General features: G+C 53.9%; 1 protein-coding gene across 1 annotated transcript; it reads right to left on the reverse strand.

Annotated features, from left to right (window-relative positions):
- Positions 1-295: 295 nt before the first annotated feature.
- Positions 296-15,675, reverse strand: NCF1 (neutrophil cytosolic factor 1). Its single transcript, XM_002817873.6, has 11 exons — positions 15,541-15,675; positions 12,266-12,346; positions 10,438-10,513; positions 10,172-10,337; positions 8,756-8,811; positions 6,537-6,659; positions 5,966-6,073; positions 4,299-4,416; positions 1,522-1,626; positions 910-1,055; positions 296-572 (listed from the first exon to the last, which is right to left on the reverse strand). Exons 1-11 carry the CDS (start codon positions 15,610-15,612, stop codon positions 451-453), a joined length of 1,173 nt encoding a protein of 390 aa, XP_002817919.3. The 5' UTR covers positions 15,613-15,675; the 3' UTR covers positions 296-450.
- Positions 15,676-16,952: the final 1,277 nt, after the last annotated feature.

Here is a 16,952-nt window from a genome sequence, read left to right on the forward strand (position 1 = left end):
CAGCCTGTCTCCTGTCATGAGACAGGGCTGCCCCGCTGCACTGTGTCCACCCATCTTCAGGACTCTTCTGCCAGAGTCCGAGCAGGTGGTTTCTGACCAAACGGTCAGCAGGAAACCGGAGTTCCTCTTGAACTTGGCCTTGTGCAAACCTGTTCTTGGCCAAGACCAGGGCAACATGCAACCAGACCTTGGCTCTTGCAACTTCCCCCAAGCAGAACTCACAACCTCCTGTCCTCAACTTAGAAATAAACCTGGGGCGGAGCCCGGCCCTCCCTGCATCCCTGCAGAGCCTCGGTCCACTCCAAGCAACATTTATTGAGGGTGGCGGGAGCCGCGCTGGACAGGGGCCGGGGCTGTCCTCGGCGTCCAGACACCAGGCTCTATAGAACACGTATACACAGGCACGGGGCGGGAAGGGCCGAGACGCTAGCTGGGGACTGCGCTCCAGCCTCAGACGGCAGACGCCAGCTTCCGCTTGGTGCTCTCGCTGCAGCGGTTCAGGATGAGGTCGGCGCTCGGCCGCGGGGGCACCGCTGGCTGCGGTTTAGAGCGCTGCGTCTGCCGCTCCTCCTCTGCCGGCAAAGAGCGGGGCCGAGTCAGACGTCCCGCCCCACACACTGGCCCCGCCCACAGCGCTCTCTGGCCCCGCCCCGCCGCGTTCTCTAACTCCTGCTCCGCGCTCTGGCCTCGCCTCCCGCTTGTGCCTCGCCCTCTGACTCCGCCTCTTAGGGATCGCTCCGCCCCCCTAGCTCTCGCTCCTCCTCTTGCCCCGCCTCCAGTCCCCGCCTCTCCCTCTGATTCCGCCCTCTGGTCCCGCCCCGCTACTCTCTAGCCCTGCCTCTGGCCCCGCCTCTCCCGCTGACTTTGCCCCTAGGGCTTGCCCCTCCTGCCCTCTCCCGCTGCACTCACCGAGCAGGCTCCCGGGGCTCTGCGGTCCCGGCCGCGCCTGGCGGCGTCGCTCCTGCAGAAAACGGACGCTGTTGCGGCGATAGGCGTCCTGGCTGAGGCGCTTCCGCGACCGCTGGTGGATGCTGTGCGCGTTGCGGATGGACGACCTGGCCCAGCGGGACGGGGCGTCGTCAAAGCCCGAGCGCGCCCCTGCCCCCAGGGACTCGGATGGGCACCCCTGGTCCGAGGAAGTGGGGGGCAGCAGGGGGCCGGTAGTCTGCACGACCCGGGCGGGACAAGAGGCGGCTGCCCTCGTCACGACACGGACCCTTAGCCTGCAGCAGAGTCCGGGCGGTTTTCCACGCCCCTCACCAGCCTTCGGTCTGCCCCCCTCCCGGGGAGCCCCCCTGGATTGCCCATCCCCAAAGCCCCCGGGCATCGCCGCTTTCCTTCCGCCCCCGTGCCAGCCCCACACCGCGGCCAGGCGCGTCCAGCCCCTTTCCCCGGTGAGGGTCCTGCCTCTCCTCCCAGGCTGAGAGCCCCTGCCCCGGCACTGCCAAGCTACGGCCTAGACAGAGCGAACCCGTGGTGCGCCCCCCTCGACCCCGCCCAGCCCCGGGGACCCCCGCTCACCTGCGGGGCGGCGCCCCCCGCTTGATCTGGCGTTGGGCCTGGGACACGTCTTGCCCCGACTTTTGCAGGTACATGGACGGGAAGTAGCCTGTGACATCGTCTTTCCTGCAACAGAGGCAGCCCTTGAGGCTGGGGCAGTCACCCGGGGGCGCTCAGAGGAGGGGGTTTCAGGGCTCTCTCTGAACAATTGGGGTTAGGACAGGCTGAGAGGTTGCAAACAACCGGACACCTGCCTCTGTGGACCTCAGTTTCCTGGTCTGTGCAACTGAGACCCTTCTAGCAATCCTTCCACAGTCTAGGCAGTGGTGGGGGTTAGCAGATCCAGGTCACCGCAGGGGACAGGTATTTGCTATAAGACATTGGCAAGAATGGGCAGGGCACGGTCGCTCACGCCTGTAATCCCAGTACTTTGAGGGATCTAGGTGGGAGGATCGCTTAAGGCCAGGAGTTCGAGATCAGCCTGGGCAACATAGCAAGACCCCTATCACTACCTCCCAAAAAAATTAAAGAAAAAAGAAGACATTGGCAGATTATATTTGCCAGTTTTTTTATGTTAACTGCCTTCTGTCTCCTACGAACCTTTGCCTACCTCCAAGCCACCAAATTCTATGCTTTCTTCCAAATGCTTTTCCCCCGCCCAACCCCAAGACAGAGTTTTGCTCTTGTTGCCTAGGCTGGAGTGCAATGGCATGATGTCGGCTCATTGCAACCTCTGCTTCCCGAGTTCAAGCAATTCTCCTGCCTCAGCTTCCCAAGTAGCTGGGATTACAGGCATGCACCACCACACTTGGTTAATTTTGTAGTTTTTTAGTAGAGACGGGATTTCACCATGTTGGTCATGGCTGGTCTTGAACCCATGACCTGAAGTGATCCATCTGCCTCAGCCTCCCAAAGTGCTGGGATTACAGGCGTGAGCTCCCCGTCTGGCCCCAAATGGTTTTTAGTTTCAGGTTTTACTCTGGGATAAACCCGTGATCCATCTGAAGTAAACGTGTGTACAGTGTGAGGCAGGGGTCTAGGGTTGTTTTTTGCTTTTTTTTTTTTTTTTCCAGTATGGAAATCCATCTGTTCCAGCACCATTTGTTGAAAAGACTTTCTTTCTATTCTCAATATTATATTTGGGAGTAAAAAAACCAAAACAAAACTTTGCATAATACAAGGTTCACATAAAACCCAATTCTTGGCTGGTGGGAGAATCACAAGAAGATTATCAGGGACACAGGATGGGGGTTAACAGAGTGTGTATCTAAAAGGCTGAGAAATGCTGCCTCAAAGCCCTCTGGCCCAGGGCCCAGCTGCAGGTATGCATATTGTGGTCCTAGCTTTAAGATAAGCTTGTGGCAGGGCGCCAGGCTGGCCCTGTGACCTAGGGCTCTGAAGATGCCAGCAAAGGCCCAGTAAGGAGGCTCATTCCTGTAATCCCAGTACTTTGGGAGGCCAAGGCAGGAGGATCTCTTGAGGCTAGGAGTTTAAGACTAATCTTGGCAGCATAGTGAGACCCTGTCCCTACAAAAAAATAAAAAAACATTAGCCGGGCGTGGTGGTGCTCACCTGTAGTCCCAGCTACTTGGGAGCCTGAGGTGGGAGGATCGCTTGAGTGAGCTATGAGTGCTCCAGCCTGGGAGTCAGAGCAAGATCCTGTCTCAAAAAAAAAAAAAAAAAAAAAATTGTAAAAAATGAAGACACAGGAAAGGACCTGGGAGGCCCTGTGGCTCCAGGAAAATGGCTCCACAAGCCGCTAGAATTCTGTGTTCCCCAGAACCAGAAAAAGGATAATTATTTCTGCATTCATTTGGAGGATAAACAGATGGGAATTGCAATGGAAGCTTTTATTTTTTTTTGAGACAGGGTCTTGCTCCATCACCCAGGCTGGAGTGCAGTGGTGCAGTCATAGCTCACTGCAGCCTCCAACTCCTGGGGTCAAGTGATCCTTTCACCTCAGCCTCCTGAGTAGCTGGGGCTACAAGTGTGTGCTACCACATCCAGCTAATTTTTAATTTTTTTTGTAGAGACAGAGGTCTCCCTACATTGCCCAGGTTGGTCTTGAACTTGTAGCCTTGAGTGATCCTCCCACCTCAGCTTCCCAAAGTGTTGGGATTACAGGCATGAGACACCACACCTGACCGCAAGAAAGCTTTAAAAGATAAAGGGATGATAAAAATAAAAATAATGTAATCTTTTTTTTTTTTTTTTGAGACAGAGTTTCGCTCTTGTTGCCCAGACTGGAGTGCAATGGCGCGATCTTGGCTCACTGCAACCTCCACCTCTTGGGTTCAAGCGATTCTCTTGTCTCAGACTCCCGAGTAGCTGGGATGACAGGCTCCCGCCACCACACCCGGCTCATGTTTGTATTTTTAGTAGAGATAGGGTTTTGGCATGTTGGCCAGGCTGGTCTCGAACTCCTGACCTCACGTGATCGTCCTGTCTTGGGCTCCCAAAGTGCTGGGATTACAGGCCTGAGCCACTGCGCCCAGCCAGGAATGTAATTATTTATACAACAGTTCACCACGTTGCCAGAGAAAGAATAATAATAGATGGTTGGGAAGAGACCCTAAATCACAAAGGAGAAATGCACCCACTTGGACAAGGACATTGGATCCCCACAACACAGGCAAGGGTGGGCTCATCCCTCCCTGCTACTGAGATGGAAACTAAGCCCAGAGAGGGGCAGTGGCTTACCCAGAGTCCCAGAGACAAGTCACCCCAGATCCCCAAACACCCCGTCCTGGCTGGGGCTGACTCAGGTGGGTGCTCTGGATGGAGAGGGGCCCTCCTACCTGATGACCCACCAGCCGTCCAGGAGCTTGTGAATGACCTCAACAGCTTCACCCTCGAGCAGGGACACCTCGTCCCCCTCCACCGCATTGTAGGCCTTGATGGCGACGTACGGCTCACCTGGTCCACGGCGGGGGCACAGAGCACAGTGTGAGGTCGGCCCAGCCTGGGGCTCGCCACCCATCCCGTCTTCTCCTCTCTGCGCCTGGGCTTCCTCCAGGCACTCCAGACCCACCCAGGGCCCGCAATTAACCCTCTTCTGGGTCTCCTCCCTCCACCCTCCTGCTCCATCCCAGATCCCTCGGCAAGCTCCTGCTGGCACCCACTCTGGGGGTACACTCTGGACTTCTGCCCTCTGCCCCCTACACCCAGGTGAGCTTGTCCACTCCCATTCATTGCCACCCACTCTGGGGACCAGAGATCCCATAATGATGAAGGTCTGTCCAGACACCTAACTATGACAAGAGATCAGCCGTGAGTAGGTGGGTGGAGCATCCGTCTACGTGGTACTGGGAACTGCTCAGCTGCAGCTAACTGTCGGCCTCGGGGCTGCAGGACTTCCCAGTGTTTAAACAATAGCCACAGGCTGGGCGAGGTGGTTCCCACCTGTAATCCTAGCACTTTGGGAGGCCAAGGCGGGCGGATCACCTGAGGTCAGGAGTTCGAGACCAGCCTGGCCAACATGGCGAAACCCCATCTCTACTAAAAATACAAAAAATTAGCCTGGCGTGGTGGTGCATGCCTGTAATCCCAGCTACTCGGGTGGCTGAGACAGGAGAATTGCTTGAACCCAGGAGGCTAAGGTTGCAGTGAGCTGAGATTGCATTACTGCACTCCAGCCTGGGTGACAGAGCCAGACTTCGTCTCAAAAAAAAAAAGCTGTAAATCCACATAAAAGGGTGAAATCACTCCATTTTAAAATGTGGGTAACCAGGCCAGGGACAGTGGCTCACATCTGTAATTCCAGCACTTTGGGAGGCAAAGGCAGGCAGATCACCTGAGGTCAGAAGTTTGAGACCCGTCTGGCTAACGTGGTGAAACCCCGTCTCAACTAAAAATACAAAAATTATCCAGGCATGGTGGCGCATGCCTGTAATCCCAGCTACTCGGGGAGGCTGAGGCTGGAGAAACACTTGATCCTGGGAGGCAGAGGTTGCAGTGAGCTGAGATAGCACCACCGCACTCCAGCCTTAGCAAGGGAGTGAGACGCTGTCTCAAAAAAGTAAAATAAATAAATAAATAAATAATAAAATAAAATGGTAACCAATTCTATTATAGTTTTTTTCAAGTTCAATGCAGGCCCCATCCCGCCCTGGCACTGCCAGTTTTCCCTTTCTGGTCAGTGATGACACCCCCACTTCCAGGCAGCCCTCCTTCCTGAGCCTAAGGTCTGCTCATCCTTCAGCTTCCCACTGAACCTGGCCACATACCCACAGACACCACTGACCTCTCACTCTCCCCACTTGTCCGCTCCTTCCTCCTGGTTCCCTGTCCAGACCAAGAGCATCGCAACCTGCCAGAGCCCCCAAGCCAGAGCCGATGAGGTCTCAGCCCTGACTTTTCTGCCAAGCCAGCAACCAGCCCAGACTCCAAAGCAGTCACTCAATATCCCTGAGCCCCGCCTGCCCCTTTCTCCCACACCCCTATGGCCTCGGAGGGCAGGGGGCACCTGCATAGTTGGGCTCAGGGTCTTCCGTCTCGTCGGGACTTTCCAGGGGCTCGAGGAAGGACGCTGGGATCCAGCCTCGCTTTGCTTTCATCTGACAGAACCACCAACCTGTGCCAGAGGTGTGGGAATGTGACTGAGGGGCAGGGCCCAGCGGCTCCCTGCAGCCATCAGGGATGGTGAGGACACAGGGACACAGACACACTGATGTCCAATGCTCAGATTTGGAAATGTCACCTTCACCACACTGGACAATGAGGTCACATGCATGCATGCACATATGCTCACAGAATCACAGCCCTGAGCCCACTTCATAATGAGCAGATGGTCCCATACCCATCCAGACAGAACACGCAGACATGCCCCGCCCCGGCCTGCCATGCACAGATGCCCACAGCCACCACAGGGTGCACACTCAGAGAGAGGGTGACCCGCAGTGTGGGGAAGACATTCAGGGCCCCTAACGGAGCCGGAGTCCTCCCAGGGGCCAGGCTGCCTAAGCCTTGGCAGGGGGCTTGTGGCTGTGGGTTCCTGAGCACCAGGGGAAGGAGCCCTGTAGGGTGGGAGGTCTGACCGCTCTCGCTCTTCTCCACGACCTCCACCACGTCACCCGCAGACAGAGCCATCTCGGAGCCCGAGGTCTTCTCGTAGTCGGCAATGGCACGGTACGTCTGCAGGATGATGGGGCCGGTGATGTCTGGGGCAGAGGAAGGCCAGGGTGAGTGGGCACTGCAGGGCCCATCTGGGCCTCCAGAACAGGCGCTGGCATCCTGAGTCTCTGCTGCCCTGCATTTCCTGGGCGCATAGCGTTCTCCAGGCTCCGGCCTCACACTTCAAACGTGTCCTTGTTCTCATCTGATGAAGTTAGCAAGCCTTTCCCAACTTTATTTTCTTTTTTGGAGACAGAGTCTTGCTCTGTTGCCCAGGCTAGAGTACAGTGACGTGATCACAGCTCACTACAGCCCTGGACTCCTAGGCTCAAGCGATCTCCCTGCCTCAGCCTCCCGAATAGCTGGGACTACAAGCATATGCCACCACACCTGGCTAATTTTCTGTAAAGACAAGGTCTTGGGACAATGCCCAGGCTGGTCTTGAACTCCTGGGCTCAAAGGATTCTCCCACCTCAGCCTCTTAAAGTGTTGGGATTACAGGCATGGAGCCACTGCACCTGGCCTTTTCCCAACTTTTTTTTTTTTTTTTTGAGACAGAGTCTTGCTCTGTCGCTGGAGTGCAGTGGTGCAATCTTGGCTCACTGCAACCTCCACCTCCCAGGTTCAAGCAGTTCACCTGCCTCAGCCTCCCAAGTAGCTGGGACTACAAGCACCTGCCCACCCGCCACCACACCTGGCTAATTTTTGTATTTTTAGGAGAGATTGAGTTTCACGATATTGGTCAGGCTGGTCTCGAACTCCTGACCTCAGGTGATTCAACCGCCTCGGTCTCCTGAAGTGCTGGAATTACAGGCATGAGCCACAGTGCCTGACCTTTTCCTAACTTTAAGGTGCACCCGAATGCCTGGGATTTTGCTAAAATGCCTATCCTGTTCAGTAGGCCCACCGTGGGACCTGAGTGTGCATTTCTGACCAGCCCTTCATCCAACCATGGAGGTGCTGATGCTGTTTGTTATTGGCTGAGATCCGTCTTCTCAAAATTCATATGTTGAAGTCCTAACCACCCAGTACCTTACAGTGTGGGTGTATTTGGAGATAGGGTCTTGCAAGAGGTAATTAGGTTAAAATGAGGTCATTAGAGTGGGTCCTAACCCAATGGGCCTCGTGTCCTTATAAGAAGAAGAAAAAGCCAGGCACAGTGGCTCATGTCAGTAATCCCAGCACTTTGGGAGGCTGAGGCAGGAGGGTTGCTTGAGGCCAAGAGCTTAAGACCAGCCTGGGCAATGTAGTGAGACCCCATCTCTGCCAAAAAATTAAAAATTAGCTGGTCATGGTGGCACACACCTGTAATCCCAGCTACTTAGGAGGCTGAGGTGGGAGGATCGCTTCAGCCCAGGAGGTCGAGGCTGCAGTGAGCTATGATCACACCACTTCACTCCAGCCTGGGCAACAGAGCGAGACCCTGTCACTGAAAACAACAAAAACAAAACAGTGGCTGGCACAGAGTAAGCGCTCCATTAATGTTAGGTATTATTATTATTATTGTTATTAGCAGTGACTGTGCAATAAGTATTAGAAACTGCCACAGCCCTGCATCGCCTCTGAAGACCACGTTGGCCTCCAAAACCTGTTCATGCATTCAGCCATAAACACGCCCCCGGCTGCCAGGAGCAAGGGTCTGCGCCGGTCTCTGCACTGCCACCTGCAAAGGGCTCTTTTCAGTCTCCAAGGACCTTCCAAAGACCCAATTCCTCTTTTTTTTTTTTTTTTTTTTTGAGATGGAGCCTGGCTCTGCCGCCCAGGGTGGAGTGCAGTGGCACGATCTCGGCTCACTGCAAACTCCGTCCTCTGGGTTCAAGCAATTCTCCTGCCTCAGCCTCTCAAGTGGCTGGGACTACAGGCACCCACCACCACGCCTGGCTAATTTGGATTTTTAGTAGAGACAGGGTTTCTCTATGTTGGCCAGGCTGTTCTCAAACTCCTGACCTCAAGTGATCCGCCCGCCTCGGCCTCCCAAAGTGCTGGGATTACAGGCATGAGCAACCGCACCTGGCCCAAAGACCCAATTCTTCAGCAGGGTAGCTATGAGCCCTCCCAGCCTGCTCCCAGCCCCTGCTTTTTTCCCTGAACACTCTGGGTCTCCTCAGGGTGACCCCGCCCCTGGCTGCCCCCGTCCTCTCACCTGTCGCGGTACTCTTGCTATCTTTGGGCATCAAGTATGTCTCTGGCTTTTTTGTCCTGAGGAGAGAACAGTCTGGGTGAGACCCTTGGCTTCCCACGGAGGAAGGAGAAGCGCTGGGTAGACCTACAAAAGAACTTCCCAAGAGAAGAGGGACCCGGGGAAGGGAAGGGGCACTGCAGAGAGAAGACAGCAACTGGACTGGCTGAGGAAGGGCTTCAGGAAGTGACGGGGGTGGGCAGATCTGCTTGGGCAGCCCAAGGGAGGGACATGAGGAGGACACTACATAGCTTTCTGCAGACCCAAAGGATGCCCTAAGCCTGGAAAATGCTCTTGTGGGCTCCCAGGCCATCTTCTTTCTTTTCTTTTTTTTTTTTTTTTTTTAGACAGAGTCTCGCTCTGTCACCCAGGCTGGAGTGCAGTGGCACAATCTCAGCTCACTGCAACCTCTGCCTCCCAGGTTCAAGCGATTCTCCTGCCTTGGCCTCCCAAGTAGCTGGGATTACAAGCGCACGCCACCGTGCCTGACTAAATTTTTATATTTTTGGTAGAGATGGGATTTCACCATGTTGGCCAGGCTGGTCTCGAACTCCCAACCTCAGGTGATCTGCCCACCTCGACCTTCCAAAGTGCTGGGATTATAGGTGTGAGCCACTGTGCCTGGCCTCTTCCTCCTTCTGGAGCCCTGAGAGAGCAGGCAATGAGGAGTGGACCCCACTGCAGAGTTCATCCTTCCCCCGCCTCCCGGGATGATGAGAACTGCCCTTCCTTGGACCAGGGGACACCTTCAAGCGTCAATAAGTGCCGGCCGGAGCAATGCTGCTTGTCTCTGTCTTGGCAGCCTGGGTGCCTTGACGAGGGGTAACGTCCTGTCCTCATGCTCCCCACTTCGAGCTTCAGTGACCAGAGAGGGGTGGAGAAGGGGACTTCCCCAGCCTGCCTGGAGCTCCCTCAGCCTCTCAGGTGCCTTCCACACAGGGTCCTGGGTATAGGAGACCCCAGACATGCTCAGCACTTAGCAGAGGCATCAACCCCACATCCTTCTGGGGGGCTCCGCAAGACACCCAATGCTTCACCTGATCCTCACTGCCCATTATAGAAATGGAGAACCTGCATTCAGAGAGCAGGGGTGACCGGCTCCAGGTCCCATGGCCAGGTGGCCGTAATGTCAGGATGAGGACCCAGGACTTTGGACCTCCAGCCCTGAGTGCTTCCCCCAGTGCCCTGAGGTGTGAAGGATTAAGGTGGAGGCTTGGCGGGGTCACAGGGGCTGGAGGTGGAATCCGCCTCCTCTTTCTGGCTGTGTGGCTCTGGGAAGGTGGCTTTCCCTCTCTGAGCCTCGGTTTCCTCATCTGCAAAACACAGAAAGTCCCACCCCTCCTTCCCTCTCCCGCCTGGCAGGGTGAAAAGGTCACTCACTGGTTGTCCGTGGGGAGCTTGAGGTCATCGGGGCGCACCTTGAAGAAGTCGAGGAGGTGGGGACAGCGGGAGATCTTGGTGGGCAGGCTCATGAGCATGCTGCAGTACTCGGTAAGCGTGCCCTGGCGGTTCTCGGCGGCCCGTTGCCCATCGTACCACTTGGGAGCTGGCACCAGAGAACAGGAGGTCAAGCCCAAGAGGGGCTGTGAGGGAAGGTGAGCCCCCGCCAATCACCCCCCGACAGGCGGCTCAGCCCCCGTGCTCACCTGGGAGGTGGGGGATGATCCTGTTCTCTGCATTGATTGCCCCTGCCTCAATAGGGAACATTTCTTTTAAGGTTTTCTAAACATTAAAAAGACAAGAAGACGTGAAGGAATATTTGTAGTTTACAACACTTGGAAAAGCACGAGATTGGAAGTGACCTAAATACCTCTCAAAACCACCTAAAAGGCTGAGTGTGGTGGCTCACGACTGTAATCCCAGCACTTTGGGAGGCTGTCGTGGGTGGACCACTTGAGGTCAGGAGTTCAACACCAGCCTGGCCAACATGGTGAAACCCGTCTCTACTAAAAATACAAAAATTAGCCGGGAGTGGTGGCACGTGCCTGTAATCCCAGCTACTCAGGAGGCTGAGGTGGGAGAATCGCTTAAACCTGGGAGGCGGAGGTTACAGTGAGCCGAGATGGCGCCACTGCACTCCAATCTGGGTGACAGAGTGAGACACTACCTAAATATCTCGGGCCTAGAAATTTCGGTGGCCATCTGGATTCCTTGATTAGCAGAGGCACTGGCCTCTCTCTCTCACATGTGCAAGTCACCAGCAAATCCTTTTGCTTCCAATCCCCAAATCTCTTTGGGATCTGACCCCTTCCCACCAACCCCATCCTCCTGGCCCTAGCCACTACCAGGCCTGGATAACGACAATGGCCTCCTTGTGTCCCCTGTCCACTCTTGTCTGTCCTCAATCCAGTCGCCAGAGGGATCCTCTTAAAACTCAGGTTGGCCAGGTGCAGGGGCTCAAACCTGTAATCCTAGCAATTTGGGAGGCTGAGGCGGGAGGTTCACTAGAGTCCAGGAATTAGAGACTAGCCTGGGCAACATAGCGAAACCCCATCTCTACAAAAAACAAATCAGGAAAAGGAGCCAGGTGTGGTGGTGCACACCTGTGATCTCAACATGGGAGGCTGAGATGGGAGAATCGCTTCAGCCCTGGAGGTTGAGGCTGCAGTGAGCCGTGATCGCACCACTGCACCCCAGCCTGGGCAACAGAGCAAGACCCCATCTCAAAAGAAAAACAAATATAAAAAACTGATAACTCATTCTTAAAAAGGTACAAATGTAAAATTTAGGAAAATAACTAACATAGGGATGAGAACCACAAGGAGAATGTTTACCAGCAGGTGCATTAATTTGGGATCTAGAACTTGGCTTTGTTTTTCAAAAGCGACAAGAACGGTTCCATTCTAGGAAGGTTCTGGGAGATCCTGTCTGTTTTACTTTAAAATGAGAATCTGGTGTTTCTGTGTTTTATTGTTTTCAGTAAGACTACTTAAATGTTTCAGGGGGAAAAATGTTTTTTTCTTATAATGCCCCTTTAGCTTTGGGAGGCCAAGGAAGGAGGATCACTTGAGGTCTGGAGTTCAAGACCAGCCTGGGCAACATAGTGAGATCCCCATCTTTATAAAAAATACAAAATTTAGCCACACATGGTGATGCGCACCTACAGTCCCAGCTACTCAGGAGGCTGAGGCAGGAGGATTGCTTGAGCCCCAGACGTTGAGGCTGCAGTGAGCTATGAGTGTGCCCCTGCACTGCAAACCTAAATACCTCTCAAAACCACCTAAAAGGCTGAGCATGGTGGCTCATGCCTGTAATCAGAGAACATGAGGTGTTCAGAGTGGTGACAGAGCAAGACCCTGGGTGACAGAGCAAGACCCTGTCACAAAAATATATATAAATAAATAAATCCCCTTTAACTGTGGTCTGGGAGGGGATTCTGGGTTCTGCAGTTTCCCCACCACCTGGGCTAAGGTCCTCCCCAAAGGGTGGAGCTGGAACGGTGGGTCCCTGTCCCTCCTCTGTCCCCACACTCACATGGAACTCATAGATCTCGGTGAAGCGCCGGTAGACCACCTTCTCTGACAGGTCCTGCCATTTCACCAGGAACATGTACACCTGGGGGAAAGCCAGAGTCGGGGGACCCCATTCAGCTTCCAAAGAGGCTTTGCTGTGTGCACCCAGGATCCCACTACCCCCGGAGGAAGCCCAGAGGATTGGGGTGAGGAACATCTTTGCTGTTGTCCTGGATTGCAGAAAGGGCACAAACGTGGAGCCAAGTGCTGCCACACCCCAGCCTTGAGACCCAGGGCAAGATGGTCAGCTTCTCTCAAATGGACTCATCTGTAAATTTGAGATAAAAGTAGGACCTAGGCTGGGCACGGTGGCTCACACCTGGAATCCCAGCACATTTTAGGACCGAGGTGGGAAGATCGCTTGAGTCCAGGAGTTTGAGACCAGCCTGGGCAACATAGCGAGACCCCCATATCTACTAAAAACACAAAAATTGGCTGCACACCTGTGGCTCCAGGTGAGGCAGGAGAATTGCTTGAGCCTTGGAGGTCGAGGCTTTAGTGAGCTATGATTGCACGACTGCACTCCAGCTTGGGTGGGGAGGGGAGGGGAAGGGAGGGGAAGGGAAGGGAGGGGAAGGGAAGGGAGGGGACAGGAGGAGAGGGGAGGGTAGGGGAGGGGCAGGAAGGCTGGGCATGGTGGCTCCCATCTGTAATCCCAGCACTTTGGGAGGCCAAGGCCGGTGGCTCACCTGCGGTCAGGAGTTCAAGACCAGCCCGACCAATATAGTGAAACCCCGTCTCTACTAAAAACACAAAAATTAGCCGGGAGTGGTGATGGACACCTGTAATCCCAGCTATTTGGGAGGCTGGGACAGGAGAATTGCTTGAACCCGGGAGGCGGAGGCTGCAGTGAGCTGAGGTTGTGCCACTGCACTCCAGCCTGGGTGACAGAGCGAGACTCCCTCTCAAAAAAATTAAAAAGAAGACAGCATCGCATCTAAGATCCACTGCCCTGGATACACAAACTGAATCTAATGAAGATAAACCCAAACTAAGGGACATTCTACAAAGTAACTGGCCTGCTCTCTGCAAAACATCAAAGTTGCAAAAGACAAAGACTGATTAAGACCGATTCAGAACCGGCTGGCATGGTGGCTCACGCCTGTAATCTCAGCACTTTGGGAGGTCGAGGCGGGCAGATCACCTGAGGTCAGGAGCTCGAGATCAGCCTGGCCAACATGGTGAAACCCTGTCTCTACTAAAAATACAAAAATTAGCCAGGCATGGTGGCGTATGCCTGTAATCCCAGCTACTCGGGAGGCTGAGGCACGAGAATTGCTTGAACCCGGGAGATGGAGGATGCAGTGAGTGGAGATGGTGCCATTGCACTCCAGCCTGGGTGACAGAGCAAGACTCCATCTCATTAAAAAAAAAAAAAAAAAAAAAAAGCTGATCCAGAATCAACATGGCAAAACCCTGTCTCTACCAAAAATTACGAGCTGGGTGTGGTGGCAGGCACCTGTATTCCCAGCTACTCGGGAGGCTGAGGCAGGAGAACCTCTTGAACCCAGGAGGCGGAGGTTGCAGTGAGCCAAGATTGCACCACTGCACTCCAGTGTGGCGACAGAGTGAGACTCTATGTCAAAAAAAAAAAAAAAAAAAAAAAGACTGCTCCAGATTAAAGAAGGTTAAAGGCTATGACATTGATCCTTGAATGGATCCTAGACCTGAAACAAGTATTTACTGCAGAGGACAAGTAGGATAATCGGGGAAACCTCAGTAAAGTCTGTGGGTGGATAATGGTGTTTTGTCCATGTTAATTTCCTGATTTTGACACGTGCGTTGTGATTATGTAAGAGAATGCCTTGATTTTAAGAAATGCCCAACAACTAGTATTTAGAGGTAAAGAAACACGGCTTCAACTCACTCTCAAATAATTCAGAAAATATCCCCAGAAAGAGAGGTGTGGATGAAGGTGGGTGAAAGACTATTGGAGTGACTGGTACCGTTTTGACACCCAGTAGCCTTTCTGTAAATTTGAAATTTCAAAACTGAAAGTTACAAAGAAAAGGAGAAAAGTGACTAGGCACGGTAGCTCGCGCTTGTAATCCTAGCACTGTGGGATCCTGAGACCAGAGGGTTGCTTAAGCCGAGGAGTTCAAGATTAGCCTGGACAATGCAGTGAAACCTCATCTCCACAAAAATTTTAAAAACTAGCCAGGCATGGTGGTGTGCGCCTGTAGCCCCAGCTACTCAAGGGGCTGAGGCAGGAGGATCGCTTGGGCCTGGGAGGTCGAGGCTGCAGTGAACTATGATTGCACCACTGCACTCCAGACCTCATTTCAAAAAAACAGGCCAGGTACGGTGGCTCATGCCTGTAATCCCAGAACTTTGGGAGGCCGAGGCGGGTGGATCACTTGAGGTCAGGAGTTTGAGACCAGCCTGGCCAACATGGTGAAACCCCGTCTCTACTAAAAATACAAAAATTAGCCAGGCGTGGTGGTGGGCACCTGTAATCCCAACTACTCCGGAGGCTGAGGCAGGAGAACCGGTTGAACCTGGAAGGCGGAGGTTGCAGTAAGCTGAGCTCGTGCCACTGCACTCTGGCCTGGGCGACAGAGCAAGACTCTGTCTCAAAAAACAAAAAACAATAAAAAAGAGAAAGGTCTTGGCACGTAGGACTAAATGTTCCATACAAGCTTCATTCAATTTCCTAAATGTAGTTCCTCCCTGGCCTTCCTATGGGATTAGGGGACCCAGTGGACTTGTGTGTCTGAGCAGGCATTTGTCCAGCCTCCTGGGGGACAGATGGGAGGACTCTATTGGCCCCTGTGGTGGTGTCACCCTACTGGAGAGGATAAGACTCTAACTGACACTACAGGCAGCTGGGGAGAGAGAGAGCTTTAGTTTCCAGGCCTCCCTCCTGGGAGGGCCACTCTCTGATAGCTGGGCTAGTCAGGGAAGGCTTCCTGGAGGAGTGGGCCTTGGACCTGAGAGAGCGCTGAGCTGCCTGACCATGGCAGGGGAGCAGAAAGAGGACTCCTGGCTAAGGCTGAGGGCCTGGCTGGGGACATACGCGGGGACAGTAAAGGGCTGGGGCCCAGGGCGGGTCCAAGGGAACTGTCTTCCCAGGGATCAGAGGGGTAGATCCAGGCTCAAAGACCAGGGTCTGGGTGCCCAAGACCCTGCCCCGTTAGTCCTCACTGGAGCTGGTCAGCCCTGGGACTGCAAGGGTGGCCGTGCTGTCCCTCCCGTATCCCCACCCCCGCCACGGGATGCCCTCCACCAGCTACTCACATAGTGCTGGCTGGGTACGAAGCGCTTCTCAAAGCCCAGCAGGACGATGTGACGGATGAAGGTGTCCCCCATGACTGGGTGGCCTCCAGTGCTCCCTGGCACTTCCAGGCTGCACCTTAAATGCACTGGAAAGAGGAAGTCGCTTTTGTCGCGGTCGGGACAGGGGGCAGGGAGGGTACAGAAAGGGCTTTGCTTCTTCTTTCAGTTTCTGGGGACTCTTCAGGCTTGCAGGGTGTAAACATGGGCAGACTCACATTCACACACACCTGCAGGGACAAGGAAAAGGGTTTACACTTGTCCTTCCCGTCGCCTACACGGGCCCCAAGGGTTTTGGGGGTGAACCAAGCTGCTCCTGCCTCAGGGCCTTTGCATTTGCTGCATCCCCTTGACCATCTTTCCCCCCTTGACCATATTCCTGGTCTTGACCATGTTCCCCCCGTTCACCATCTTCCCTCCATAACTCTCTCCTCCATTTCTCTGCTCAAATATCACCTCTTCCAAGAAGCCTTCCTTGATAACTTCACATTGCATAGCAAACCTCATACCTTCCTCAGCCTCTTCCTGCCTCCTTTTTCTGCAGAGCACTTATCACTGATGCATCACAAATTGCATTTAATTTTTCTTTATTATTATTGCTGTTGTTATTTGAGACAGGGTCTTGCTTTGTTATCCAGGCTCAAGCGCAGTGGTGGGATCACAGTTCGCTGCAGCCTCCAACTCCTGGGCTCCAGCGATCCTCTTGCCTCAGCCTCTGGAGTAGCTGGGACTACAGGTGCGTGCCACCATGCCCGGCTAATTTTTTTAAATTTTTTTATACATACAGGGTCCTGCTATGTTGCCCAGGATGGTCTCAAACTACTGGCCTCAAGTGATCCTCCTGCCTCTGCCTCCCCCTCCCTTTTTTTTTTTTTTTTTGAGATGGAGTCTCGCTCTTGTTTCCCAGGCTGGAGTGCAATGGCGCGATCTCGGCTCACCGCAACCTCCGCCTCCTGGGTTCAAGCAATTCTCTTGCCTTAGTCTCCTGAGTAGCTGGGATTACAGGCATGTGCCACCACACCCGGCTAATTTTTTTTTATTTTTTATTTTTTTATTAGAGACTGGGTTTCTCCATGTTGGCCAGGCTGGTCTTGAACTCCCGACCTCAGGTGATTCACTCGCCTGGGCCTCCCAAAGTGCTGGGATTCAGGCATAAGCCACCGTGCCTGGCCTGACTTAATTTTTTTAGTCTCCCCTTACCACAATGTGTGTCCCAGGAAAGCTAGGGCATGGCCGAGTTATCGGGGGCTCTAGCCCCAGCCCCTCCATCTCGTGCCTGGCACACAGAGGCCATAAATATTTGGATCATGACTGCAACATGCACTGAGTGAATGAATGAATGAGTGAGTGAATGAATGAATGAGTGAATGAGTGAG

This window comes from Pongo abelii, chromosome 6 (genome assembly GCF_028885655.2).
Source record: "Pongo abelii isolate AG06213 chromosome 6, NHGRI_mPonAbe1-v2.0_pri, whole genome shotgun sequence".
NCBI classification, from domain to species: Eukaryota; Metazoa; Chordata; class Mammalia; order Primates; family Hominidae; genus Pongo; species Pongo abelii.

What these genes read in the sequence shown, in the direction of transcription:
- NCF1 (XM_002817873.6), bottom strand. Translation starts at nt 15,612, where the DNA reads ATGGGGGACACCTTCATCCGTCACATCGTCCTGCTGGGCTTTGAGAAG. An exon ending in CCGAGATCTATGAGTTCCAT is followed by an intron (nt 10,514 to 12,265) that starts GTGAGTGTGGGG and finishes TTTAATGTTTAG; the next exon opens with AAAACCTTAAAAGAAATGTT. An exon ending in CGGGGGGCGCCGCCCCGCAG is followed by an intron (nt 1,056 to 1,521) that starts GTGAGCGGGGGT and finishes CCGCTGGGCCAG; the next exon opens with GTCGTCCATCCGCAACGCGC.